The following is a 26578-nucleotide window of genomic DNA, read 5'->3' on the forward strand; positions in this document are numbered from 1 at the left end:
GAGTGTTGTTTAAGGCCATGTACAATGCCCTGGGTTAAATCTTCCGAAGCTCTAAATATCTAGAATGGCTTTCCTTCAGGGGTGAAGAATCTTTTTGCTACCAAAGGCTATATGGATGTTTATAACATCATTCATGGGCCATACACAATTATTAACTTAAAAATGAGCTGGCTATAGAGTTATTGAAATTGAAGTTCCACCTAGAGTTGCCATGGCAGGGCCAGACCCAGTGATATCACATGAGCCTCCCTATGGTCCATGGACCAGACTCCTCCCCACCTCTATCCCCCCCGTAATGTGGCTCAAAATTTAGCCTAGTAGAGCATTATGAGAAAAGTGTGGCTTTGCTCCAGAGCACCAAGTTCAAGTCCTGGATGCTTCCCGTCTTTTATCCTTTCCAGGCTCAGTGTCAAACAGGAGCAGTGATACCTCCCTGGGAAAGGTTGACAAAGTAACCCAATATTAGTACGGCACGCGGAGACTCTGGGAGTACACAGGGTGATTTCAAATAAAGCAGGGTGGGCAAACAAAGCCGGAGCCCAAGGAAAGAGACATCAAGCCTTGAGATGTAGACTCCTGGGAGCGGTTTGAGGGCAGAAACTTCTTGGTTTTGTTCCAGAAACACTGCACGAGTGACCACCCACTCTGCAAATGCAGGAGACTGGAGCCAGGAGGGAGCCCCACAGCAACCTGGCTTCCATCAGCTCTCTCTGGAGCAACATTTGTTGACTCAGCCCAGGCTTGTCGAGTGGGCACCCAGCTGTGCTCTGGCCCTCACGATCCCAGAAAGCAAGAAGCCCCCCACCCCTGATCTCATGCAAGGCCACGGCCACGCCACCCACCCCTGTCATAACACTCACCCCTGAGCCCTGCTGCAGCCAATAACTCAGCCACCAGAAGTTGAAGGTCGTAAGGAAGACAGACATGGCGACGAGAAGGAAAACTGGGATGAAGACGACGTAACCTGGGTGGGAAAAAGAGGGGAGGGGCTCACAGGTGCCACCTGAAGAGGCGAGGCCATTGCTGACCAAACCGTCCAGCTGTCCAGGCTCTGAATCCTTGGATCTCCCTGTCTCCTGTCCAACTTGGACACCTGCGAGGATTGAGCATGGCTGGGTCCCAAAGTCAACGAGCCCTGAGTTCAAATCCTGACTCAAGTCCTTCCAAACCAGATGACCCTGCACAAGGTACCCAAGCTAGTGACGTTCCACTTCCTTACCTATGAGATGGTGATAACCATCGCAACCGCAGAGCCCGGCTGAAGATGGCATGAGATAATGTGTGCCAGGCACAGAAGTATACTTCTAAAGAAGTTAGCTCCCCCATGAATATCCTGAGGGTTCTGGTTTTGTTTTGTTTTGTTTTGTTTTGTTTTAATAGGCAGAGTGGACAGTGAGAGAGAGAGACAGAGAGAAAGGTCTTCCTTTTGCCGTTGGTTCACCCTCCAATGGCCGCCGCGGCCGGCGCGCTGCTGCCGGCGCACCGCGCTGATCCGATGGCAGGAGCCAGGAGCCAGGTGCTTTTCCTGGTCTCCCATGGTGTGCAGGGCTCAAGCACCTGGGCCATCCTCCACTGCACTCCCTGGCCACAGCAGAGAGCTGGCCTGGAAGAGGGGCAACCGGGACAGAATCCGGTGCCCCAACCGGGACTAGAACCCGGTGTGCCGGCGCCGCTAGGTGGAGGATTAGCCTAGTGAGCCGCGGCGCCGGCCGAGGGTTCTGTTTTAAAAGAACAATTGTGGCCGGCGCCGCGGCTCACTAGGCTAATCCTCCACCTAGTGGCGCTGGCACACCCGGTTCTAGTCCCGGTCAGGGCGCTGGATTCTTTCCCGGTTGCCCCTCTTCCAGGCCAGCCCTCTGCTGTGGCCCGGGAGTGCAGTGGAGGATGGCCCGGGAAGGCAGTGGAGGATGGCCCAAGTGCTTGGGCCCTGCACCCCATGGGAGACCAGGAGAAGCACCTGGCTCCTGCCTTCGGATCAGTGCAGTGCACCGGCCGTAGCGCGCCAGCCGTGGCGGCCATTGGAGGATGAACCAACAGCAAAAGGAAGACCTTTCTCTCTCTCTCTCTCTCTCTCTCTCTCTCTCTCACTATCCACTCTGCCTGCCAAAAAAAAAAAAAAAGAACAATTGCAGGGGTGGGACATTGCGTCCTAAGGGACACACTTATCCTTAGAGACCGGATGCCAGTTCAATCCCAGCTGCTCCACTTTCAATCCAGCTCCTTGCTAATGTGCCTGGGAAAGCAGCAGAAGATGGCCCAAATGCTTGGGCCTCTGCACCCACATGGGAGACCCGGATGAAATTTCCTGACTCCTGGCTTCGGCCTGGCCCAGCCCTGGCCATTGCAGCCATTTGGGGAGTGAACCCGTTGATGGAAGACTTCTCTCTATCACTCCCTCTCTACTTCTGTGACTCTGCCTTTCAAATATATAAAATAAATCTTTAAGAAAAAAAATAACAATTGCAATTCCCTTTTACATGGCATATACCATGTACCATATGTTCCAAGTGTGGGGCATAGCACGAAACATGTGTTATTTCTGAGTGTGTGGTTCCTGTCCCCACCCACACAAGAGCTACGTTGCATTAGTCACCTGCTCATTACCACAATAAAGTACCTAAGCCAAGCTACGTAGGAGGGAAGGAGGCTTATTTCAGGTCCCAGTTTAGAAGTTCATGGTCTAAGACAGGCACAGGCAGCACCACCGGATCAGCATCTGGTAGTGGTGGTCTTGCTGGCAGAGCGCCAAGATGGCACAGGCATCGCATGGCCAGAAGGAGCACCTGTGTCTATGGCCGACTGTGGTTCAGTCCCAGAGTCCTTACCCCAACAACTTGATCCAATGCACCCACTCCCCCAGGGTCCCATCTCTGAACGTCATAATCAGACGAAGCTTCCACCCTCCTAGTACTGTTGACGGGAGACTTCATGAACCAAGCCCTTGATATGTAGACCTTTGGGCAACACCCAGACTAATAGCCATGCCTTAGCAGGGTCCCAAGTCACCAAGGCGGGGCCTCTGGGAGGCTCTTTCCCCACGAAAGGGCTTCATGCCCTTACCCAAAAGGCTTCAGGGGCCTCTCCTCCTCCCGTTCTGCCGCGTGAGTGCACATGGGTCAGCCTCTTCCTAGCACACACAGCGCAGCCTCCAAGGCACCAACCCTGTGAGCAGATCCTGGACCCTCACCAAGCACCAAGCCTGCTGGCACCTCATCTTAGACTCCAGCCTCCAGAACTAGGAGAAATCAATGTGTGTTCCTGATGAATGGCCCAGGCTCGGGTGTTTTGTGATAGCAGCACAAGCGGACTAAGACAATGAGGAAACTGAATGCCAGAGAAAGCAAATATCTGGCCCAGAGTTACAGAGCTGGGGACCCATGGGGCCAGGGAAACCTGGGGTGCATTACCCCCTTTAGCACCAGCCCCTTGTTCCTTCCCCCCCAACCTCCTACCCCATCTGTGTCCCACGCCCTTATGTCTTCCTCCAGGGCCACCTCTTCTTTGATGACACCAGAGACTTCCTGGCTTTGGCGATCTCTCTCTCTCTCCTTGGTGCCTTTGTCTTCTTTAAGCAATGTGTTAACTTTCCAGCTAGATTCTGGGGTTGGCTCCTAGGTAACTTTTTATACCCTCTCCCTTCCAGAGCTTGGTGCCGTGCCTGGCACATAGTAGGTGCCTTATAAATACAGGCCAATTGACAGCCAGATCCATCCATATATTTTAGCCTTATGTGCTGGTCTCCTGCCCAGAGCTATGCTCTGCAGGGCTCTCCCTGGTGGGAGGGTGGGGATGGAACCTGCGGGTGCACCACCCACCGTATCCTCCCCAGACAGGTAGAGAGGAGACACTCTGTACACAAGGGTTAGGTTCCAAAATCAAGACCACTCCCAAAAATTCCTTAAATTACTCAAGAACTACTGTACCATATTCTTGGTTTTACATGCATAACATTGAACAGGAAACTACTCATGGTGATACACACCATTTAATAAACTAGTAGCTTTGAAACTTCTAATTGCCACCTGACTGCCATAAGAAATGCATTTTAAATCCTGTCTCATATACATCAAAACAAAAATTTTTCCAACTGTATTACAGGCATCCCTTGCTACCCACGGGAGATTGGGTTCCAGAAATTTCCATAGTTATCGACATTCACAGATGCCCATGTCGCTTAGATGAAATGATGAGCTATTTGCATATGACCTGTGCACATCCTCCTGAATGCTTTAAATTGCTGCTAGAATACTTATAATACCCAAAGCATCGAAAATAGTTGGTATAGGGGCCAGCACTGTGGTATAGTGGGTAAAACCACTGCCTGCAGTGCCAGCACCCATACGGGCACTGGTTCAAGTCCCAGCCACTCCACTTCTGATCTAGCTCTCTGCTGTGGCCTGGGAAAGCAATAGAGGATGCCCCAAGTCCTTGGGCCCTTGCACCCACGTGGGAGGCCCGGAAGAAGCTCCTGGCTCCTGGCTTCAAATTCCAGTCATTGTGGCCAATTGGAGAGTGAACCAGCGGATAGAAAACCTCTCTCTCTCTCTCTCTCTCTCCTTCTCCCTGTGTGTAACTCTGACTTTCAAATAAATAAATCTTTTTTTAAAAAAACAAGGAAATAGTTGGTATACCATATTGTTTACAGAAAATGACAAGAAGAAAGTCTATCTATGTTCAGCACAGATACAATTTTTTTTTTTCCAAATAGTTTTGCTGTGCAGTTGGTTGAATTTGTAAACGTGGAACCTACAGCTACAGAAGGCAGGTGTCCATGGACCGTTTGCTGTTATTTCCCCTCCTCAGCCTATTTCATGTCTGAGAGCTGTTCACGATCCTCTGGGTTGAGTTCACCACCCGCCAGTGCATCAGGACCCAAAGTCTGAGAAACGCTGAAACACGGAGGAAACGTGAAAACCAACTTGCAGAGTTGCCTCTGCTGGTCGAGTGGCCAGAGTGGAGCGTGGCTGGGTTTGTTCAAGTGACATCAACAAACAGCACTGACCGTCCGGACCTGTTCCCCTTGCGTGACCTCGCACGTTCTAGCCTGACCTGGGATGACGCAGGACTGTACCTCCTGCTGCCTGGATGTAGCTGTGGTAGACCCGCCAACTCAGGGAGCCTTTTTCCATCTCTTCTTTCTTCGTGAGCTGATGTTCCAGCGCTGAGCCTGGATAAGAACAGGAGAGGCTGACATTGCGTCCCGATCACCTGCTCTCCCTCCAGGACCCAGAGGCATCCTGGCGAAGCCTTCTGCTCCTGACTCCCATCAGTTTCCGGTTTCTTCACGTTCTAGCTTTTAGGGTCCTACCCCGTCTGACCTTACCTGCAGGTTTCCCAAGGAGGGCTCTGCTGAAAATGGTCTGTGACCTGGACTCCAGAGCTGGAAAGGGGGTTCTTCCCTAACCCCACAATAGAGCCTTTGATGGCAGCAGGAGGAAATGAAGCAAGCTGTGACCCAGGTCCCAGAATTGTCACTGTGACACTGCAACCTCAGGCAAATCACCAAACCTCTCTGTTTCCCCATGTGAGAAATGGCAGGCCTCCATGGCTGCTAAAGCGCTGTACAGCAATGCCCAGCAGCTTGGTACTTCGGGGAAGAGCTGCTCTCTCCCTGGACTTGGACTCCTAAGGGAAAGTACACCAGCTTGGAAAAGTCTAGGGGAGGGTTTTCCCAAACAGACTCTACACTTGGAGCCTTAAGCTGCCAAGATCCAGTTCTTCCGCCTCTGCTTTTGTTCTCTGCCCTACACTCTGTTCTGCCAGGCTATCTTTCTAATAGCCTAAATCAGTTCTGACCTTTGCAGTTGACACTATGGGAGACGGGAACCTGCTACACGCCAAGCACCGCATCGGGGTTCTCCCTACCCATGACCTCATTGCAGCTCCACTGCAACCCTGCAAAGTTAGCACCGTTGTCCCCACTTTTGCCAATGAGGATTCAGAGAGGTCAAGCTGCTTGGTCGAAGTCACACAGCTTGACACGCAACAGAGCGAGGACTCGTGTCTAGAACATCTCACTGCCTGCCTTTCCCTTCTGCTGCCCCGTCTCAGAGACAAGCAAGGTCACAAGGGTCCCAGTTCAGTTCTGGGTTCTAACACTTGTGCTCTCTTCAAGGGTGTAGTGGGTGAACGTCAGATGCCCTACAAAGCCCCGAGTCTTGGGGCCAGAGCCACCCCCTGCCCGGCCCTCTGTGCCCCTCCCAGCTCTCAACTCTTGCATCCTTCCAGCCTTTTGACCACCACTGTCCACACCCCACAGCCCTCCACTGCTGGGCAGTGGACCCCATGTGTGTGAAGCGAGGGACATGGCCCACTCTGGGGCCCAGGAAGCAATGCCTGGACCTGGGAGGACCCAGGCAGGCAGGCAGCCAGGCAGACAGCTTGTCCCATCCCCCACACACACCATTATCTGCATCTTCACCATGAGATTCTTCCTTGGACGTGGCCTGAGGCTGCCCTTCTGCCTGCAGCTTCTCTGCTGGCTTCGCTGTGTCCAGCAACAGGTCCTGGGCAGAAACACACACCATGGCTGCCGGGGATTCACCCCCATGGGGAGAGAGGACAGGCGGGGATGGCTGGTGGGGGTAGGGGGTCACCTGTGTGGCTTCTGCCTGCATCTGCTGGACAAGGTGGGCGTACCGCCCCTTCTTCTGCATTAATTCACTGTGGGTTCCATTTTCACAAATTTGCCCATCTTCTAACAAAATGATCTGGTCACAGAACTCTAAGTACTGGACAGAAGAAACAAGGTCTCCAGTAAGCATATGGAAAGGCGGTCAACTTGACAATTCAGAAAGATAATGTAAAGCTAAGGCAGAACAAAATAGTTTATATCACTAAGTTGGCAAAAATTTATAGTCGGACAACCTCAAGTGTTGGTGAGGATCCAAAGTAAAGAGAACTCTTATAAAATGTTGGAAAAGGGGAGAATAATTTGATAATATCCAGTAACATGAGAGATTTTTTAAAGAATTGTGAACTAAAAAATTGACCCTTAAAACTCCACCTAAAAAACCTCTCAAACACATGTGTAAAGACACACACAGAAATATGTCCACTAAGCATGTTTTTTGTACAAGTAAAATATGGGAAAGAATGATATTGTTCATCCTGGAGAAATGAATTCTGCTATGTTCAGCTATTGGAGTACTATCCCAGTGAGAATAAATAGTTACATGTATCCACATGGGAGGTTTCAAAAGATAACATTGAGTGCAGGGTGCAAACTACCAAAGGGCAGAGAAAGTAAAATACCAATCATATAAAGTTAAAAACAGGGAGAAGGAGGGGTTGGCACTGTGGCACAGCGGGTAAAGCCACTTATGAACCCAGCATCTTTATATGGGTGCCAGTTCGTGTCCCGACTGTTCCACTTCCTATCCAGCTCCCTGCTAATGTCATGGGCAAAGAAGCAGAAGCTGACCCAAGTGCTTGGGCCCCTGACACCCACATAGGAGACCTAGAAGAAGCTTCTGGTCCCTGGCTTTAGCCTGGCCCAGGACTGAGAGTTGCAGCTATCTGGAGAGTGAACCAGTGGATGAAAGATCTCTCTCTCTCTCTCTCTCTCTCTCTCTCTCTCCATCTCTGCATCACTCTGCCTTTCAAATAAATAAGTCTTTAAAGTAAAAAATGCAAAAGGCACTTTATTATATCTAGAGTTCCTTCTATATATTGGAGTCGTGTGAACACTACAAGGAAACAACAAGCAACAAAATAAGGAAGCAGGAGCAGACCGTAGAATGCAATCTGAGGGTGGTAATCCATGGCACACAGTTTAATTCAGGTGGTAGACACTGAAACCATGGACAACAAACAGCTAGCTTCCCTTAGCCACCTAACATACTGACACCCCATAATACTCCTTCATCAGCCTGTTGCATAGTAACTTGCTATTCCACAATAGCTGTCCTTGACGGAGAGGGTGTTTGGCGCAGCAGAAAAGCCACGGTGAGGGTGCCTGCCTCCCATGTTGGAGGACCTGGTTTGAGTCCTGGCTCTGCTCTGCATTCCCACGTCCTGCTAGGGTGCACCCTGGGAGCAGCAGTGATGGGTCAAGTGCCTAGGTCCCTGCCACCCACGTGAGAGACCTGGATGCAGTTCCAGGCTCCTGGCTTTGGCCTGGCCCAGCCCTGGCCATTGCAGCCATTTGGGGAGTAAACCAGTGGATGGAAGATTCTCTCTCTCTCCTCTTTCTCTCTCTCTTCCTTTCTCTGTAAAATTAATTATAAAAAAGAGAGCTACTGAGGTCTGTGCAGACCAGCTCAGGCTGACCAGAGAGCACCATCTCGTTCATTATCCTGCTGAACAACACACGTCTAAGACATCTTGGCAGCCATCTTTGAACACACCATGGGTGTAGAAGTGAGGCCTGCAAGTGTGCATGCCCAGAGGTCTCCCCACACTCCTCTTCTCTATCAGCAGCCCCTGTTATACCCCGTTCACACAAATCCCCAGTCTGCTTTGGCTCTGGGAGTTTTTATTTATCTATGTATTTGAGAGACAGAAAGGGAAGACAAAGAAACAGAGAAACAGGTGCTAGTTCACTGTACGTATGCTGGTTCACTCCCTGAATGCCCATGATGGCCAAAGGTGGGAACTGAGGCCTCAATCCAGGTCTCCCACGTGAGTGGCAGAAACCCAATGCACAAGCTGTCACTGCTGCACCCCAGGTCTGCGCTGGCACAAAGCTGGCGTAGAGAGTGGAAGCCAGAAGCTCTGTGTTGGGACACCAGTGGCTGAACCGCTGGGCCAGGCACCTGCTCCCATGCCCATCCCAGTCCCTTCAAAATGAAGAGATTCGCTTGGTTTTTCCCTATTCTCTTTACTTGACTCCTTATAAATGAAGCTTCTCTTATTTGGGGAGGGGGGACAGGCAGATTTAGACAGTGAGAGACAGAGACAGACAGAGAGAGAGGTCTTCATTCCATTGGTTCACCCCCCAAATGGGCAACTATGGCTGGTTCTGCGCCAATCTGAAGCCAGGAGCCAGGTGCTTCTCCTGGTCTCCCATGCGGGTGCAGGGCCCAAGCACTTGGGCCATCCTCCACTGCCTTCCCAGGCCACAGCAGAGAGCTGGACTGGAAGAGGAGCAACCGGGACAGAATCCGGCGCCCCAACCAGGACTAGAACCCAGTGTGCTGGTGCCACAGGTAGAGGATTAGCCAAGTGAGCTGCAGTGCTGGCCTGAAGCTTCTCTTAAAAGCTACAGCTCCCAGTGTTTGCTTTGGGGGGGGAAGAACAAGACTAGGGGTGAACTCATGGTTCGGCAACAAAACGTGGGTTTTCATTATTTCCTAAATTTTTTTAGATCTTAAATGTCTTATAAAAAATAAAACAACGATGGGAGGGGCGGAGCCAAGATGGCGGAATAGTGAGGGCACGCACTGATAGTCCGGGAAAAGATAGTTTAATAAAAGTGGAGTTACCAAAGTCTCAGGAAAAGGCTCAGGAAAAAATTGCAGAGGAAACTCTTCTGGATCTAGTGGATGTGACACGGAGGACCTACAGGGAGAGCAAGGTCGCCCACCACGTGGAAGCCCAGCCACAGAGTCTGCACGCCAGCGCTGGAAGAGGAGGTGAGACAAAAACCTCGGTAACCCGAGACATTGGTGGGGAAAGGCAGAAAGAGCCTGCAAAGAACAAGGCCTGAAACCCCACTGGGGAAAGTTCACCAGGCTGACTGGAGGAGAGAAAAAAACGAATAAATAAGGGGAACCAGCACAGACACTAGCCTTTCTCTACACTCACCTTACAAAGCCGAGCAAGACAAAGAGCAGGCACCATTTTGGACACACATAAAGTGGCGCCCGCCATCAGCCAAGCAGAAAAACCTGACTCTAGAGGGGAGAAATAACAGGAGGTTAGGCCCTAGTGAAAGTGTGGAGCTAACGAACTGAGACTGTGAAAATCTGAGGGGGTGCGAGAGAACTCATTGAGTACACAAACTCATTAATGAACACTGGGTCATAGAAGAAATCAAAACTTTCTGGAAGTAAATGAGGATAACAACACAACATACCAAAACTTATGGGATACGGCAAAAGCAGTGTTGAGAGGAAAGTTTATAGCAATAGGTGCCTACATCAAGAAATTGGAAAGGCACCAAATAAATGAGCTTTCAACACATCTCAAGGATCTAGAAAAACTGCAGCAAACCAGACCCAAATCTAGTAGGAGAAGAGAAATAATTAAAATTAGAGAAGAAATCAACAGGATTGAATCCAAATATACATCACAAAAAATCAGCCAAGCAAAGAGCTGGTTTTTTAAAAAAATAAACAAAATTGACACCCCATTGGCCCAACTAACTAAAAAAAGAAGAGAAAAGACCCAAATCAATAAAATCAGAGATGAAAAAGGAAACGTAACAACAGATACCACAGAAATAAAAAGAATCATCAGAAATTTCTACAGGTACTTGTATGCTAGCAAACAGGGAAATATCTCAGAAATGGATAAATTTCTGGACACATGCAATCTACCTAAATTGAACCATGAAGACATAGAAAACCTAAACGGACCCATAACTGACAGAAATTGAAACAGTAATAAAGGCCCTCCCAACAAAGAAAAGTCCAGGACCAGATGGATTCACTGCTGAATTCTACCAGACATTTAAAGAAGAACTAGCTCCAATTCTTCTCAAACTATTCAGAACAGTCGAAAAAATGGAATCCTCCCAAATTCTTTCAGTGAAGCCAGCATCACCTTAATCCCTAAGCCAGAGAAACATGCAGCATTGAAAGAAAATTGCAGACCAATATCCCTGATGAACATAGATGCAAAAATCCTCAACAAAATTCTCGCCAATAGAATACAACAACACATCAGAAAAATCATCCACCCAGACCAAGTGGGATTTCTCCCTGGAATGCAGGGATGGTTCAACATTCGCAAATCAATCAATGTGATACACCACATTAACAGTATGCAGAAGAAAAACCATATGATTATCTCAATAGATGCAGAGAAATCATTTGATAAAATTCAACACCCTTTCATGATGAAAACTCTGAGCAAATTGGGTATAGAAGGAACATTCCTCAATATAATCAAAGCAATTTATGAAAAACCCACGGCCAGCATCCTATTGAATGGGGAAAAGTTGGAAGCATTTCCACTGAGATCTGGTACCAGACAGGGATGCCCACTCACACCACTGCCATTCAACATAGTTCTGGAAGTTTTAGCCAGAGCCATCAGGCAAGAAAAAGAAATTAAAGGGATACAAATTGGGAAGGAAGAAGTCAAACTATCCCTCTTTGCAGACAATATGATTCTTTATTTAGAGGATCCAAAGAACTCTACTAAGAGACTATTGGAACTCATAGAGAGTTTGGAAAAGTAGCAGGATATAAAATCAATGCGCAAAAATCAACAGCCTTTGTAGACACAGGCAATGCCATGGCTGAGGAAGAACTGCTAAGATCAATCCCATTCACAATAGCTACAAAAACAATCAAATACCTTGGAATAAACTTAACCAAGGATGTTAAGATCTCTATCATGAGAATTACAAAATCTTAAAGAAAGAAATAGAAGAGGATACCAAAAAAAAGGAAAAATCTTCCATGCTCATGGATTGGAAGAATCAACATCATCAAAATGTCCATTCTCCCAAAAGCAATTTACAGATTCAAGGCGATACCAATCAAGATACCAAAGACATTCTTCTCAGATCTAGAAAAAATGATGCTGAAATTCATATGGAGATGCAGGAGACCTCGAATAGCTAAAGCAATTTTGTACAACAAAAACAAAGCCGGAGGCATCACAATACCAGATTTCAGGACATACTACAGGGCATTTGTTATCAAAACAGCATGGTACTGGTACAGAAACAGATGGATAGATTAATGGAACAGAATAGAAACCCCAGAAATCAATCCAAACATCTACAGCCAACTTACATTTGATCAAGGATCTAAAACCAATTCCTGGAGCAAGGACAGTCTATTCAATAAATGGTGCTGGGAAAACTGGATTTGCACGTGCAGAAGCATGAAGCAAGACCCCTACCTTACACCTTACACAAAAATCCACTCAATGTGGATTAAAGACCTAAATCTATAACCCGACACCATCAAATTATTAGAGAACATTGGAGAAACCCTGCAAGATATTGGCACCGGCAAAGACTTCCTGGAAAAGACCCTGGAGGCACAGGCAGTCAAAGCCAAAATTAACTATTGGGATTGCATCAAATTGAGAAGTTTCTGTACTGCAAAAGAAACAGTCAGGAGAGTGAAGAGGCAACCGACAGAATGGGAAAAAATATTCGCAAACTATGCTACAGATAAAGAATTAATAACCAGAATCTACAAAGAGATCAAGAAACTCCACAACAACAAAACAAACAACCCACTTAAGAGATGGGCCAAGGACTTCAATAGACATTTTTCAAAAGAGGAAATCCAAATGGCCAACAGGCACATGAAAAAATGTTCAAGATCACTAGCAATCAGGGAAATGCAAATCAAAACCACAGTGAGGTTCCACCTCACCCTGGTGAGAATGGCTTGCATTCAGAAATCTACCAACAACAGATACTGGCGAGGATGTGGGGAAAAAGGGACACTAACCCACTGTTGGTGGGAATGCAAACTGGTCAAGCCACTATGGAAGTCAGTCTGGAGATTCCTCAGAAACCTGAATATAACCCTACCATTCAACCCAGCCATCCCACTCCTGGGAATTTACCCAAAGGAAATTAAATTGGAAAACAACAACAACAAAAAAATGGTTTGCACCTCAATGTTTAGTGAAGCTCAAATCGCAATAGCTAAGACCTGGAATCAACCTAAATGCCCATCAAAAGTAGACTGGATAAAGAAATTATGGGACATGTACTCTATAGAATACTACACAGCAGTAAAAAAAAAATGAAATCCGGTCATTTGCAACAAGATGGGGGAATCTGGAAAACATTATGCTGAGTGAAATAAGCCAAACCCAAAGGAACAAATATCATATGTTCTCCCTGATCGGTGACAACTAACCGAGCACCAAAAAGGAAACCTGTTAAAGTGAAATGAACACTATGAGAAATGGTGACTTGATCAGCACTTGCCCTGACTGTTGATGAACAACTTAATATGTTATCCCTCTTAGTATTTTTTTTTGTTTGTTCTACTTAATACTATTGGTTGAATTCTGTAATTAATACACAGTTATTCTTAAGTGTTGAAACTTAACTGAAAAGTGATCCCTGTTAAATATAAGAGTGGGAATAAGAGAGAGAAGAGATGTACAATTTGGGGCATGCTCAAGCTGACTTACCCCAAACGGTAGAGTTAGAAACATACCAGGGGATTCCAATTCAATCCCATCAAGGTGGCATGTACCAATGCCATCTCACTAGTCCAAGTGATCAATTTCTCTTCACAGCTGATCATAATGATAGGACTCAGAGTCAAAGGGATCACATAAACAAGACTAGTGTCTACAAATACTAACCGATAGAATAAGAAAGGGAGAGAACGATCCAACATGGGAAGCAGAATACACAGCAGACTCATAGAATGGTGGATGTCCTAAATAGCACTCTGGCCTCAGAATCAGCCCTTAAGGCATGCAGATCTGGCTGAAAAGCCCATGAGAGTATTTCAGGCATGGAAAGCCAAGACACTCTGGCAAAAAAAAAATGACCTAAATGAAAGATCTCTGCGAGTGATATCCCAGTGGAAAGAACAGGTCATCAAAGAAGGAGGTACCTCTCTCTGAAGGAAGGAGAGAACTTCCACTTTGACTACAACCTTGTCTAAATATGATCAGAGTCGGTGAATTTAAAAGGCTTCCATAGCCTTGGCAACTCATGACAAGAGCCTAGGGTGATTACTGATGCCATAAACAAGAGTGTCAACAACAGGAGTCACTGTGCACTTACTCCTCACGTAGGATCTCTGTCCTTAATGTGCTGTACATTGTGATTTAATGCTATAACTAGTACTGAAACAGTATTTTTCACTTTGTGTTTCTATGTGGGTGCAAACTGTTGAAATCTTTACTTAATATACGCTAAACTGTTCTTCTGTATATAAAGAGAATTGAAAATGAATCTTAATGTGAATGGAAGGGGAGAGGGAGTGGGAAAGGGGAGGGTTGCGTGTGGGAGGGAAGTTATGGGGGGGAAGCCATTGTACTCCATAAGCTGTACTTTGGAAATTTATATTCATTAAATAAAAGTTAAAAAATAAAACCCCAGTAAACCAAAAACAAGGCAGCAAGAGAAGAAACAGAAGAATGAGGGAAGTAAAGACCCTGAGGTGAAGACCACGTGTGAGAATATCCAGAGAAAGCGGCCAGTGTGAGACAGCGCCACAAGGAGCCATTTCCGGGGAGGATGTTGGTGCAGCAGTGCAGGCGCTTGTACTGACTCCTGTACTGCGGTGCCTGGGACAGAGCCTCATCTCCACTTCTCATACGGTTTCCTTACGATGCACCTGGGAGGCGGCAGATGATGGCCCAGGTAGTTGGATCCCTGCCACCCACATGGGAGACCCCAGTGGAGTTCCTGGCTCCTGGCTTTGGCCTAGCCCAGCTATGGTTGTTATAGCCATTTGGGATATGAACCAGCACATGGAAGATCTCTGTCTCTCTGTCTCTCTCTCTCTCTCTCTCTCTCTCTGTCCCTCCCTCCCTCCCTCTTTCCCTCCCTCTCTCTTTTTTGATTTTCTTTCCTTCCTTCCCCTTTCTTCTTTTTTTAAATTTATTTATTTGAAAGGCAGAGTTACAAGGAGAGAGGGAGACAGAGAGAATCTTCCATCTGCTGGTTCACTGCCCAAATGGCCACAACAGCTGGGACTGGGCCAAGCTGAAGAAGCCAGGAGCCAGGAGCTTCTTCCAGGTCTCCCTTGTGGACAGGGGCCCAAGGACTTGGGGCATCCTCTACTGCTCTAGCAGCATTAGCAGGGAGCTGGATCGGAAGTGGAGCAGCCAGGAATTGAACCGGCACCCATATGGGATGCCAGGGTCACAGGCAGCAGCCCTACCAAATACACCACAATGCTGCCCCTCCACCTTCTTTTTTATTACTGGAAATGCAGGGGCCATGCACAAGTGTTGAGCATAAAGGAGAGCTTGACGTTTGGCTTCAATTTTCGCCTGCCAGTCTTCCCCAGGCAGGGGAGCAGCAAGCTCTCTACAGCACTCCCTGAACTGGGGAAGCTCTAGTCTGAGGGAAAGCTCCGCCACCACAAGGTTGCTCCTGGGTCACCCGCAGTAGAGCCTTGAGAATCGGCATTATCCGTCCCTGATGGCCAGCGCCATCAGTATGCACAAGGGAGGCCTGGAAGAAGCTCCTGGCTCCTGACTTCTTCAGCTTGGCCCAGTTCCAGCTGTTGTGGCCATTTGGGCAGTGAACCAGCAGATAGAAGATTCTATCTCTCTGTCTCCCTCTCTCTCCTTGGAGAGAGTGGAGGGTGGTCACCTGCAGCTGGTGGGTCACCAGGAGGACCGTCCTCCCCCTGAGCGTCTTCCTGATGCACTCCTCGAAGATGTGCCTGCCCACGTGGGCGTCCACGGCCGACAGGGGGTCATCCAGCAGGTAGAGCTGACGGTTGGAGTAGACGGCGCGCGCCAGGCTGATCCTCTGCTTCTGCCCCCCAGAGAGGTTGAGGCCACGCTCCCCGATCTGCAGACAGACAGCAAAAGGCCCTGTGACCAGAGGGCACGTGCAGTCACGTGTGCCCAAACAGGTGGCCAGGTGTGGCCAAGGGAACCCCTCGGTAGAGACCTAAACAAAATATGCTGTTCAGAATTTGTGCAGGCACCCATTTAAATTGCTAAAATAGTGTCAGGCTGGCCGCAAGTGCTCAGGAGTCCAACCAAGCTAGTGTTTGATAGTGAAATTGAGATGGCACTAGGACTTTCGCCGTGGGGGCAGAGGTCTTAGGTGAATTAACAAGTAAATGTTGCAGTCAGACCAAATTGCCTGCAGAGGACCCAGCGAATGTTCCGACGGGCCAAATGGGGAGGGGTGGGACGGCTGCTTTCTCCTCTTCGCAGGGTCTCTACTGTTGCTTTGAGGAGCCTGTGGAGCTCAGCGGGCCAGCTCTGTGGGGTAAGGCAGTCTCTTCTCCAGGGACTTGTCCGAGATCAAATGGTGGCGACCAGGAGGCAGAGCAGTGGCCAGAGGTCAACCTACCATCTTTCAAGCCCTGCTTCTTCTCCACAGAGCCCTCAAAAAGCTCACAGTAGACCAGGGATAGACTGGGGCCCGAACGCAAGAACAAGAACATCAGAACAGAGCCACTGGGGATGTGCGTCTCCCGCTCACCTCCGTCAGGTCCCCGAAGGGCAGGATTTCCAGGTCCCGGTTCAGGGAGCAGCAGTGGAGCACCTGCAGGTATCTGCCAAGGACAGGGCTGGTGTCAGGCAGAGGTGGCCAGGCCTCAGGCCCTCTGGCCTTCCCAGGTGTGGAAGGAAAGTTCCACACTGAGAAATCTGAACTTGACCTTGTGTTTCATGGTAAACCACTGGGAGCTCTTTTCATTCCCTTCATTTGTCTCTTTTAAGCTGCAGTGCCAGCATCCCATATGGGCGCAGGGTCATGTACCAGTTGCTCTATTTCTGGTCCATTCCCTGCTAATATGCCTGGGAAAGCAGTGGAAGATGGCCCAGTGCTTGGGCCCCTGCACTCATGTGGGAGACCCGGAAGAAGCTCCAGGCTCCTGGCTTCGGCCTGCCCAGCTCCAGCGTTGTGACCATTTGGGGAGTGAACCAGTGAATGGAAGAGCTCCCTGCTTCCTCCTCCCCCGGCCCCTGTAACTCACTTCTTTCACAGTGATGCATACACCTGAGCATGCGAGTACTGGTAGTTGGCACATTGCTACATTCCAGGGCCCTCCCCAAACCGGCCACACCCCCGCGTGTCCCCCAGCCCCTCCCGGAAGCTTACCTCGCCTTGTCATACTGGCCTCCCATAAGGATGTTTTCCCTGACGCTGCCGCTGATGATCCAGGCCTGCTGCGGGACATAGGCCAGGCTTCCCTGCACCCCCACGGAGCCCCGGAGCAAGTGCATCTGCAGAAGAGTGAAGGCAGCCTCAGGACCAGGGAGGCCAGGGGGTGGACCCTACTAGCTCAGGATGCTGGGGCTCTCCTGTACGAAAGGGACTTTGAACATGGGCCTCGGCCCCCCCATGAGGCTGAGTGAGGCCATGGGAGGGTGTGGGAGGAGCTGAGCTAAGCCAGACCCAAATCCAGGGCTTGCACCGAAGACTCCCCACGTTTTCTCCTCCTGTCTCCCTAGCTGCGTGGTCCCCAGCAGTCAGTGGCTCCTGGTTCCTGGTGCAGACTGAAAGTTCCAGGCCATCTCTGGCCATGGCTGTGTATTACAGAAATATGTCTGAGAAACTTGAGGATGCTACTATGTTAGGACATTACGGGGAAGTATTTAGTAGAAAAAGTATCACAGCCACTGTAATTTAAATAGTCCTATGAAATGTGTATCTGCAGAGACGAGGGAAATATGCAAATGGCACCAACTGTTGCATCCAGGGGGTGAGTGCAATCAGCCCCGCATGTCCACAGGTGCCACCAGTGGTATATGGAAAATATTCTGGGGAAAAAAGTCACATCTGTACCGAACATGTGCAGAAGTGTTTTCTTGCCACGCTGCCCTAAACAGCAGAGCATCACACCCATCGATTCACACAGCACTCACATCGTAGGCATTGTAAGTGATGTGGAGGTGACCAGGGGTGCTCTGCGGGCTGTGTGTAGCTGGTGTGCAAACACTACAGCACTCTATGGTCCTGAGCCCGCCCCCTCCCCCCACCTCAGCAGTTGAGACACACCCACTTAGGAGTCCTTCCTGCTTCTGTGTGACAAGTTCAAAACACACATTGCAAACGGGAGAGACCGCTCCCCCGTCCCCATCACCCCACACGGGATTAGCATCCCTGCTCTCCCTTCTGGCTTTTTGCTTTTGATTCGGAGCCAGGCTTTAATGAACAAAAGCAGAACTTTAAAAGGACATGTCGGAGAGCAAGTGTTTGGCCTAGCAGTGAAGACGTCGCTCGGATGCCTGCGTCCCATATTGGAGAGGCAGAGTCTGAGTCCCAGCTCCACTCCTGGTTCCAGCCTCCTGCTAATGCACAGCCTTGGGGAGAAGCAGATGACAGCTCATGTGGCTGGGTCCCTGACAGCCAGGTGGGAGACCCTGACTGGGCTCTAGGCTTCTAGCTTTCGTCTGACCCAGCCCCAGCTGTTGCAGGCATTTGGGGAGTGGATGGAAGGTCTCTCTCTCTCTCTCTCTCTCTCTCTCTCTCAAATAAATAGAATTAATAAGAATTCTAAAACAATAATAAAATTAGCTTTAAGTGATTTGCTTATTTGCAGAGGAAGCCGGTAAATCACCGGTCATGGAGAATGGGGGTTTGGAAAGAATAGAGGCTGTCGGGAAACTTTGCTGTGGTGAGAGCCAAACCTCAGGCCCCAGGCCTCGGTCGGCCCCGGCCTCCCACCTTGGCGCACACCTTTCCTGCCGAGTGACCTGGGGCAGGCCACCTCTCTGCACCCCACTTACCCATAAGTGGGCTGCAAGGAATGCGTCTTCCTCTGGGGGCTGGGAGCAGGGTTGAATGGGAAAAACAGAAAGCTCCAGGCCAGGCCTGTCAGTGAGCCCTTGTTACTATTTTAATGGAGTTTTTCTTCTCCTCCAGGCGCGTGGAGGCTGGGGGGAGGCTGTCCGGGGTAGGACACAGGAAACGGCCAGGCTGACATGAATTAGGAGAGAATAGGTATTGGCAACATCGCCACTTCCCAAGGAGGCAATGTGTTGGGCTGTGCACACTTAAGAGAAGGAAGGCAAGCTGTGAGTTCTCCCCACAGTGCGGGCAGCAGGGCTATGCATGCAGAAAGAAAGGGGGAGAGAGAGACAGCCCAGGAGCTACTGTGGCTGGGGCTGCTTGGGGAGGTGGGGAGAGCAGCGAGGTGGCCGTGAACACGCACGCAGGGCGCAGGGCGTTCAATTGTTCCACTCTGAGCTGTGTAGTGTGACCCCAGATGAGCTGGGGGAAGCTGTTGGTGTTTGGTTTTGAAACTGGACAAAGAAGTGCTGAGCCACAAGTCACCCTGGCTACAGACAAAGCCGACCTCCAAACTGTCCACGGGAGATGGAACTGGGGCATTCTGATCTTAAAGGCAGGGGTACCCGGGGTGGGGGGTAGGCTGATTCCACGGTAAGCGTATGAGCCTGGCTTTCCCCTCCCTGCCTCCTGCCTGCCACATTTTGCTTCTGCTGCTGGCCCACTCCTCAAGGGGTGAGTTTGCTTCCACGAGAGGATTTTTTTTAAATCATCACACCAAGCTCTGCAATGCCCTGTTACCATTGCAGGGAGCAGGTGGGAAAGGGGGGTGGAGCCCAGAGGCAGCTGGGCCCACCGTGAGTACTAACTCCAGGGCGCATGCACACTGCCACTTACAAAAGTCCTATTTGCTCAGACCCCTGTGAGGAAGAAGGCAGGTGCGGGAGCCCTCCTGTGGAGCTCGAGGCTGGGAGCAGGGGCCAGCGTGTGGGCTGGCGGGCAGGAGTGCAGGCCACTTACCTCCCCCAGGATGGCTGACAGCAGACTGCTCTTGCCACTCCCTGTGCTGCCACAGATCCCCACCATGGAACCCTGCAGAGCCGCAGAAGACACACAGGCGTTGGGACAGCACGACTCCACCATTCTCCCCTGGACTGCCTATTGTCCAAGCACTCAATGACATTCAGAAGCAACAAAACCATGCACCGCAAACAAGCAAAGCCCAACAGGAGCTTGGTGCACACATGCAGAGGTACTGGGGCAACCCCAGAGGAAGAACATTGCATAGAAGTGGCAGGGAGGAACTCCAGGATGGGTGGCAAGAAACCCAAATCCCAGGTAGGCATCTACCCTAGGATCCTAGGAAAGCCATCTGGCCTCTCTGGGCCTCAGTTTCTTCATCTGTAAAATGGGGATATGGAAACCAACCTCATACTGACACACACATTCATTCATTTACTTATTCATTCATTCATCTATCCATCAAATAGTCAATTGATGGTGGCTATAGTGGAGAGGTGGCTGGGCTGGGAGACGTGGGAGGGGAGCTGATGGACCTTGCTGATAGCCTGGTGAGATTGGTGGGGGGTGGAAAGGAATCAAGCCTGACCCCAGGGTCTCAGCCACCAGAAAGACGGTGGTACCATGAGGGTGAAGATCATTTGCAATGCTCAGGGGACACTTAAGAGAGTGAAGATGTAGGCAGCAGAATCTGGAGCCCAGAGGAGACACCAAGACTGGAGATGACAACACAGAGCTGGAATTCAAAGCCTCCGAGCTTTGAGATGGCCTCCGAGGGGGAAGGGCCATTACTGACACTTAGCACTATCAGACATTAATATCAATGCGAGACACTAGATCTACCAGTCTAATGGATCAATAGCTGTATCTGTTTTACACCTGTCATCATCATTATTGTTATGTATCTCAATAGGGAACAGAGAAGAGCAGAAGTGAGAGCAGGAAGCTGGGCCTTATGAACATTAGGTGCCAAAGGAGCCAGATAAGGAGAGTCCACAGAACAACCAGATTAGAACGTGCAGCATAGATCTTGGACACTCCAGGGTGTAACATATGTTAATTCAATCAATTTATGCTCCTTTCTAGGTCTCTTGTCCCTCCAAGAACTAGCACTCAGTAATCTGGCCTACTCCTCCAAAATATCAGATGATTGATTAATTCACACTACAGTATGAAAGTCTTCCTGCATTTGCCCTCCATGTAAAATCTGTATTAAGGGAGAGCCTGGGGCCAGCACTGAGGTATAGCGGGTAAAGCTGCTGCCTGCAGTGCCAGCATCTCATATGAGCACCAGTTCAAATCCTGTGGCTCCACTTCCTATCCTGTTAATGTGCCTGGGAAAGCAGAGGACAATGGCCCAAGTCCTTGGGCTCCTGCACCCATGTGGGAGATCAGGAAGAAGCTGCTGGCTCCTGGCTTCAGATCAGCCCAGCTCCAGCCGCTGTGGCCATCTGGGGAGTGAACAAGCAGATGGAAGACCTCACTCTCTCTCTCTTTCTCTCTCTCTCTCTCCGTCTCTGCCTCTATGTAACTCTGCCTTTCAAATAACCAAATAAATCTTTGCTTAAAAAAAAGGACGACCTTAATGGGGACAGTCTGGAAAGGAAACAGTAGGGTGCCTGGCCACCCTAGCACTGAACTGGCGGCCAGCCTGCCTGCGTGGCCAAACAAGGCTACCTTTGACACCACCAGGTTTATCTTGCGCAACTCCGGACCCAGCCTGTCCCCTTTGTCCTCCAGCCCGAGGGCACCCAATTGTGGCTGGGTTCCGATCTTCCCCAGAGAAGTGTGTTCCTGCTTCCCCAGTGCCAGGGCCCCAGTGACAATCCCAGGGCAGGTCTGCTGCCGCCATGACAGTGTGGCCTCCTCCAAAACCAGGGCTTGGCTGGGGTCTTGCAATGCGTGGACGGAGACTGTGGGGGTCTCCTGGAGGAAGAATTTCTGTAAAGATAAGAAGAGGGAGGCAGGGGGGAGAATTGGTTCTTTAGTTCAGTAGAAGCACGTGTGCCCAGTATTGCTGACCCGTCACTGGTACAAGTAGGTGAAAGTGCAACAGATAGGAGAAGCTTGAAGCAGCAGCACAGTTAGGAGACCAGCTTCTGCTGGTGGAAGTGCTATGCCTCTGCTGTCCAGCTCTCACGCCCCAGGCCGTTCTTCATCTCCATACCCCCATACCCTCAGTTGACCAACGCCCAATCAACATTGGCCTTGTCCCAAGTGATAAGACCCATTGACTTGTAGGATTAATGTGTGGTTTTTAAAAATATATTTAGGGCCGGTGCCGTGGCTCACTTGGCTAATCCTCCACCTGCAGTGCCGGCATCCCATATGGGCGCCGGGTTCTAGTCCCGGTTGCTCCTCTTCCAGTCCAGCTCTCTGCTGTGGCCCGGGAAGGCAGTGGAGGATGGCCCAAGTGCTTGGGCTCCTGCAACCACATGGGAGACCAGGAAGAAGCACCTGGCTCTTGGCTTCGAATTGGCGCAGTTTCAGCCATAGCGGCCATTTGGGGAGTGAACCAACGGAAGGAAGACCTTTCTGTCTGTCTCACTCTCTCACTGTCTATAACTCTACCTGTCAAATAAATAATTTAAAAATTAAATTGTATTTATTAAAAATAAAAAAGTGTCTGCCCGGGGACCACACCACGGGAAATACTCCAGGTCAGACATTTCAAATTGTGCCCATCGGCAGGTCCCTTCTCTGTACTCCCGTCTCCCTGTTTGCAAAATACAAGAGCAGAACTAGCACTGAATGAATCCCAGCACTGAGAATGTGGGCCAGAAATGCAGTCTCACTGAAGCCATTGCATCCACACAGCTACCTGGAGATAGGCTTACCAAGAGATCTAGGGGGCGGCGTAATGGCGGAGCAAGTAAAGCTACCACCTGCAACACTGACATCCCATATGGGCACCGGTTCAAATCCTGGCTGCTCCACTGCGAATGGCCTGGGAAAAGCAGTGGAAGATGGTCCAAGTGCTGGGGCCCCTGCACTAACATGGGAGACCTGGAAGAAGCTCTGAGCTCTGGCTTGTTCTGGCCATCTGGAAAGTTAACCAGCAGGTAGAAAATCTCTCTCTATCTCTGTCTCTGTCTCTGTCTCTCTCTCTCTCTCTGTAATTCTAACTTCCAAATAAATAAAGAAATCTGAGAGAGAGAGAGAGAGAGAGAGAATGCTACCATGTGCTGGTTCACTCCTCAAAAGCCTACAATAACTGGGTCTGGAGCCAGGAGCCGGCAGCCAGGAACTCAATCCCGTCCCCCACGTGGGTGGCAGGAACACAATTACTTGATCCGTCACCTGCTGCCTAACCAGGTCTGCACTGGCAGGCAGCAGGAATTGGGAGCTGGAACTGAGACTCAAACCCAGGCACTCCAATAAGGGATGCAGGTATTTTAACTGATGTGAGCCAAATGCTTTGCTCCTGCAAGTATCTAAAAGTGAGATAACTTGAGGCTGTCTTTTTACAATTGGTTTAGATGAGAGTTTTTCCAACTCTGACGCCTACTGGGGCAAAACTCACCATGTAAATAAGAGAAGTCATCCATTTCAAAGATGCTAAATGGTAAGTTGCAGCCCCGGTGTTACAGGTTAAGAGAGCACAGTGCAGTCTGCAGCAAACTGCATCCCGACAGCCCATCTAAACAGAACAGCTTTCACTGGCTCCAGGAGAATATCATCCAGCGTCCAGATCTGCTGGTTATCTGAGAGTCCTCAGATGTAGGTGCCCATATACAATGTCTGGGCTTTTGGATGTAAGCAACAGGTAGGAGTTTTTTGGTTTTTTTTAAAGTGAAGCTGTCAGAGTAACATTACCCACACTTGGGTAAGTCTGTAGACCACTTGTCTGAGACTTGTTTTGGACACACTGTCCTGCTTTCTGCCTGTGGTGTGGACACAGCCTGATGCATGCTCGTCCCCAGGGCACAGAAAGACACTGAGTTAGCTGGGCCCTCTCTCTGCTAAGCCTCACTCTGCCTTAGCCAGGGGCATGTTTGGGAAGCAGATCCTGGGGACCCCAAGGCAGAGGGCTGACTTACCTTGAACCTCTCTGCGGCAGAATTGAAGTTGGTGAGGCCTTTGACTGCGAAGGGCGCAAGGAACACTGACAGCCGCAGGGGGTTCAGGGCGGCCATGGTGATGAAGGCCTGGAGGAGGAGTGGGAGGGGGCGGTGAGCGTTACATCCTCACCTGCTTCCTCCATTCCCGGGGATCCCCATCCCCGAGCCCCAACCCCAAAGCAGCCTGTACCTCCCAACAAGTGGCTCCTTTACAAATTGGCAGAGGCCAAGCTGGTATTTGGGAGTCTGGCACAAGTGGTGGGGAGAGTGCATAGCTTAGTCTAAGAATCCCTGTTGCAACTTAGCCACTGGGTAGCTCTGTAACTTTGTGCACATAGCCGCTTACCACAGCAGTAGCAAAAACTGGAAAGCTGGCCCAGGAATAAAAGTCTGGGAAGCACTTAGAATCCAGGGGAGAGAGCCTTGTCCACCACCATGTAGACGAAGGCTCTGTTGCTGCTGTCGAGGTGGGGTTTCTTCTTCTTCGCCTTTGGTGCTATTTTCCTAACATTCCGAATCTTCTTGCCTTCATGCCTGATCCACCCCTCGCTCTGACCATAGCAAACCACTGTAGGCTTTCAGGATCCTGGAGGGACCTGCAAAACCTTCCCATCCATGTCCACCTTATCTCTTTCTACTTCCAACTCAGAGATAAACTCCAAAGGGGCACAGGTGCCTTGCTCTAGTCCTGCTTGGTGTGACCCAGCAGTCCCCCAGAATCTGTCCCCTCAGGTCCTCCCGGGAGTCTCTCTGGCACAGTCCTGAACCAAGTGAAGATGACAGTCGCCCTTGCCTACAGACTCCTAGAGGCTCACCCTACTTGCTTCAGGTGCAGTCTGCTGGCCTCCCTGCTGGACACCCACCTGTCCAAGAGCTGCACCCCATCTCGTTCTCCTCAAAGCACTGGGATTTGGAACCCTGAAACATAGCTGCTGCATCCCAGGATCAAGGTCAGACCACAGAGGGAAAGACAGAAGAGGCTACATCTTTCTATCTTAAGTATATTTCCACAGGCTTTATTTGGGGCTCAGAGAAACTCCTCCATTTAAGATTGTCAAGTTCAAGAGGTATCTGGGAACTGTAGGGCTGTCACTACACAGCCCATGGTCCCTGCACCCTTAGGATTCCGCTGTGCCTCCCTCGCATAGCTGCTCTCCGAGGCAACCACTTTCGCAGATAGGCCGGGAAGGAAGCAAACTTGGGCATCTGAAAAGCCTGGAAAATCACAACCAATCGGTAGTATGCACTTGCACAGCGTTCAGACCTTTATGGGCCGTGAGCTAGGCAAGGACGTGAAAGAAGACTTCCCAGCACTGTGGGGAGGAGCAAAGCCCTGCAAACACTTACCGTGGACGCTGTGAGTTTGAATTCTAAGTGTATGTGGATGAGAAACATGACCACAGTGGCCACTGTTGGAGAGACAAGCAAGATGTTGATGGTCAGGCTCTGGATAAGCCCGCTCTTCTCCAAGAGTTTCCTTTCCCTTTTTCTTAGGTCTTGGATTTAAAAAAAAAAAAAAAAAGAAGCACACTGAAAATAACCTCAAGACTATTCACCAAAGATCACAACACAATCCCCGAAGCCCGAAAGAAACCCTCAAAAGGCTGGGTCCAGCATGACGTCATTCATTACGCTTTGAGCGGAAAGCCACGATTTCCATACCTTTAATTATTTTTGCAAATGGTTTCTCCCACGCATACATTTTAACCAGCTTCATGAAGGTGAGAACCTCGCTGGTGATGCGGATGCGCTGGTCGCTCACCTTCAAGGTGTGATTCTGTACCTGCACCATCAGCCGGGTCAGGAGCACCTGGAGTCGGGACGCGGCAGGTTGGCTGTCGTGCAACAGCTTCGTGTGACAAGGGCGGGAGAGTGCAGCCTGGGCAGCCGGAAGTCCTACTGTGTGCTGCTTAATGGTGGGGGTACTTGCAGAGAGACGCATTGTTGGGTCATTTGTGATTGTGCAAGTGAATGTTGTAGAACACACTTCCACAAACCCAGGTGGTACAGATCAGCCACTCAGTGTGGCCTCTTGATGCATTTCAGAGGCCTGGGAAACAGCAGGTGTATGATGTTGCTGCTGGTACGGTGTGATATACAGCTATACAGTGGACATTTATCTATCTATCTATCTATCTATCTATCTACCTATATATCTGTATGTACTACACTTCTCTATAACTGGCAGCCTAAGAGGCTTGTTCACGCCAGCATCACCACAAACATGAGACCAGAGTTTCGTGCTACAACAAGCTGATGGCTACGACGTCACTAGGCAACAGGAACCTGGGAATTTTTCAGCTGCAGTGTTGTCTTGTGGGACCACTGTGGCATTTGTTGTCTCTCACTGACAAAATGTCAACATGTGACAAGTACAGTGGTGGTGCCATGGATAATGACCAAGTTGAAAAGCTCCTGTCAGCCAGGGATGTGGTAGCCACATGTGCTCTGCAGGCACACCCTGTGAAGGTCATACAATGATGGAATTGCCCACCAATGCGTTTCTCAAAATGTGTCCCTGATGTGGAGTGGCACCTGACCGTATTGCCAAAGGCGAGCTCCAGACGTGGATCGAAAGCCCGGCTTTAACTCAGCACGCAATGAAGCTGCAGTGACTCTTTGGCTCCCGGGAATGTGTCCCAGGGAAGCCTCTTCAAGCCATCATTTCTCATTGGGTCCCAAGCTAGGCTGGCTAACTGAACAGATACACCACTCCTCTGCCTCTGGATCCTAAACTCTGCAACAGTTGCAATCACCCTATGGTCAGAGCAACTCTTCAAGAGGAAAACTTCAAGGAAGTGTTGGCAGTTATAACCCACGCCAAATATTTTTCGAGCACACGTAGGCTTTGCCCGGTGTTATTTCACATGAATCTTGGGCAGCAAGTTTGCATCCCTTCTCCCATTATGTCAAAGGCAAAATGTCATCTGCATTATTTCCAGATAGAAGAAGACAAGGAACAGACATC

At 49.8% G+C, this 26578-nt stretch overlaps 1 protein-coding gene across 5 annotated transcripts in view; it reads right to left on the reverse strand.

Moving 5' to 3' along the window:
- ABCC11 (ATP binding cassette subfamily C member 11) overlaps positions 1-26578 on the reverse strand; it is an 88550-nt gene that overhangs the window by 34551 nt on the left and 27421 nt on the right. For 3 of the 5 annotated variants that reach the window (XM_089319355.1, XM_089319354.1, XM_070063160.2), the window contains exons 8-19: positions 25273-25420; positions 24958-25106; positions 23590-23697; positions 21227-21490; positions 19550-19621; positions 16898-17022; positions 16277-16349; positions 15428-15631; positions 6597-6731; positions 6404-6506; positions 5072-5167; positions 861-964 (exon numbers count right to left, since the gene is read on the reverse strand). In XM_089319355.1, coding sequence (XP_089175481.1) covers positions 861-964; positions 5072-5167; positions 6404-6506; positions 6597-6731; positions 15428-15631; positions 16277-16349; positions 16898-17022; positions 19550-19621; positions 21227-21490; positions 23590-23697; positions 24958-25106; positions 25273-25420 — 1581 coding nt within the window. The remainder of the gene's footprint in view (positions 1-860; positions 965-5071; positions 5168-6403; positions 6507-6596; positions 6732-15427; positions 15632-16276; positions 16350-16897; positions 17023-19549; positions 19622-21226; positions 21491-23589; positions 23698-24957; positions 25107-25272; positions 25421-26578) is intronic. The other 2 variants (XM_089319352.1, XM_089319353.1) reach the window with 2 other exon arrangements.

The sequence above is a fragment of the Oryctolagus cuniculus genome, chromosome 18 (assembly GCF_051225735.1).
Source record: "Oryctolagus cuniculus isolate XC-2025 breed Fujian yellow rabbit chromosome 18, ASM5122573v1, whole genome shotgun sequence".
Classification (NCBI taxonomy): domain Eukaryota; kingdom Metazoa; phylum Chordata; class Mammalia; order Lagomorpha; family Leporidae; genus Oryctolagus; species Oryctolagus cuniculus.